The sequence below is a fragment of the Vigna unguiculata genome, chromosome 5 (genome assembly GCF_004118075.2).
Source record: "Vigna unguiculata cultivar IT97K-499-35 chromosome 5, ASM411807v1, whole genome shotgun sequence".
Taxonomy (NCBI): Eukaryota; Viridiplantae; Streptophyta; class Magnoliopsida; order Fabales; family Fabaceae; genus Vigna; species Vigna unguiculata.
The window spans coordinates 40541741-40543319 of record NC_040283.1 but is presented as its reverse complement, the minus strand read 5'-3'; the positions used below and the strand labels follow the sequence as shown (position 1 = coordinate 40543319).

At 34.1% G+C, this 1579-nt stretch overlaps 1 protein-coding gene across 1 annotated transcript; it reads left to right on the top strand.

Annotated features, from left to right (window-relative positions):
• Positions 1–223: 223 nt before the first annotated feature.
• LOC114184712 (transcription factor bHLH162-like) lies at positions 224–1175 on the top strand. Its single transcript, XM_028072023.1, has 3 exons — positions 224–277; positions 544–873; positions 981–1175. Exons 1-3 carry the CDS (start codon positions 224–226, stop codon positions 1173–1175), a joined length of 579 nt encoding a protein of 192 aa, XP_027927824.1.
• Positions 1176–1579: the final 404 nt, after the last annotated feature.

The window sequence follows — 1579 nt, the reverse complement described above, 5'->3', positions numbered from 1 at the left end:
GTTATACATAATATTATAATAAAATTAATGGTAATAGTATTCCAGCATTTTTCTATATAAAGGCAGTGAGAAAACCATGTAATGAGAATCCCAAAACCTCACAATGTTGATCGTAAGCAATCTAAGAAATTCAAGAGTAAATGATGAACAACAGGCAAAGAGAAAGAAACCTTGTTCAGAAAAAGTTGAAAGAAAGATAGTAGAGAGAAACAGGAGAAAAACGATGAACGACTTCTATGCCCAACTCAACTCTCTTCTCCCTTCTCATAATCCCAAGGTCTTTTCTCCGCATATATATCGCATGCATGAACGGAAATTACGTGTATAATTTAATTTTGTTCCTTTTTTTTTGTCTGAAAATAATTTGTGATCCTAGAGACAGTTTCAGATTGATGCACGGAAGATTCATCTTCCATAGTGCCAAAAATTGCCGACCAAGCCAAGTTGTGTTGCGTCAGTGTAATATGAACCCAAAAAATGTTGATATTTTGTTGCAATTGCGGCTATATTTATTGATGTGATTTGCTTGTTTAATTGTTTCAGGAAGCCATACCTCGGCGTGCTCAAATAGGTGAAGCGATGAAGTACATAAAAAGCCTGGAGACAAAACTGAAGATGGCGCAAGAGAAGAAGGAAAGGCTATTCGAAAAGAAGAAAAATCTTAGTGGCTGCACCTTGAATGCTTCTGAAGCACAACCAAAAATGGAGGTTCATGAAACGGGTTCTGCGATTCAAGTCATTCTGACATGTGGGATCGATAACAATTTCATTTTCTGTGAAATTCTTCGGATACTCAGCGAACTCAACGTGGAGGTCGTCACTGTCAATTCTACAATGGTGGGAGATTCAATGATCCATGCTGTGCAGGGTGAGGTTAGTATACATGTATTATAATCAGTATAAGAAACTCAATTAGCCCTAATTTTATAGGGTTTGTTTTTTTTTTGTCTATTTGGTTAGTAAAATAATGGTTTATGTAGGTTGCGCAATCTATGTTTCAATTCGGAGATAGCACAGTGAGCGAGAAGCTGAAATGGTTTGTGAATGGATCCTTCAGCGATATGGAAATAGATCTTGGATTGTGGGATTCTGGAATTGGTTTACCATTGATAACACCAGGGTGCTGCTTTCTGGATCCAACCCTAGACACTGGTTTACCATCGTATCCCTGCTAAAATTATGCAGCAGAGATTATAATATCTGCAACAAGGCTAATGCTATCTGCAAGGTTATGCATAATTATACATAAACATCGTCTTTTCCCTTTTTTCCTGTAATGCAGACATCATATCATCAACTATAATTATTTGTTTTTGCTTTGTTATCATAACTTCAATGGCTATGAAATATAAAGTCAATCAATTCTCATTCATAACTAAACGGGTTATTTTTGGGTAGAGAAATTAAAATTTGTTTCGGTTTCAAATTTTGATATATTTTCATTTCTAAATTTTACAAATGAATGGATGTAATTTTTTTTAATTTAATGATGTAAATTTACTTAAATTTTCTAAATTGATATTTGAGTCAGAAAATATTAAACAGTACAAATCGTTTTAATATGAGATATCATTTAACA

Excerpts from the sequence above, each read along its gene's own strand:
- LOC114184712 (XM_028072023.1), top strand. The coding sequence starts at position 224 with ATGAACGACTTCTATGCCCAACTCAACTCTCTTCTCCCTTCTCATAAT. Across the intron at positions 278-543 it reads TCCCTTCTCATAATCCCAAG|GAAGCCATACCTCGGCGTGC; the intron begins GTCTTTTCTCCG and ends TAATTGTTTCAG. Across the intron at positions 874-980 it reads TCCATGCTGTGCAGGGTGAG|GTTGCGCAATCTATGTTTCA; the intron begins GTTAGTATACAT and ends TGGTTTATGTAG.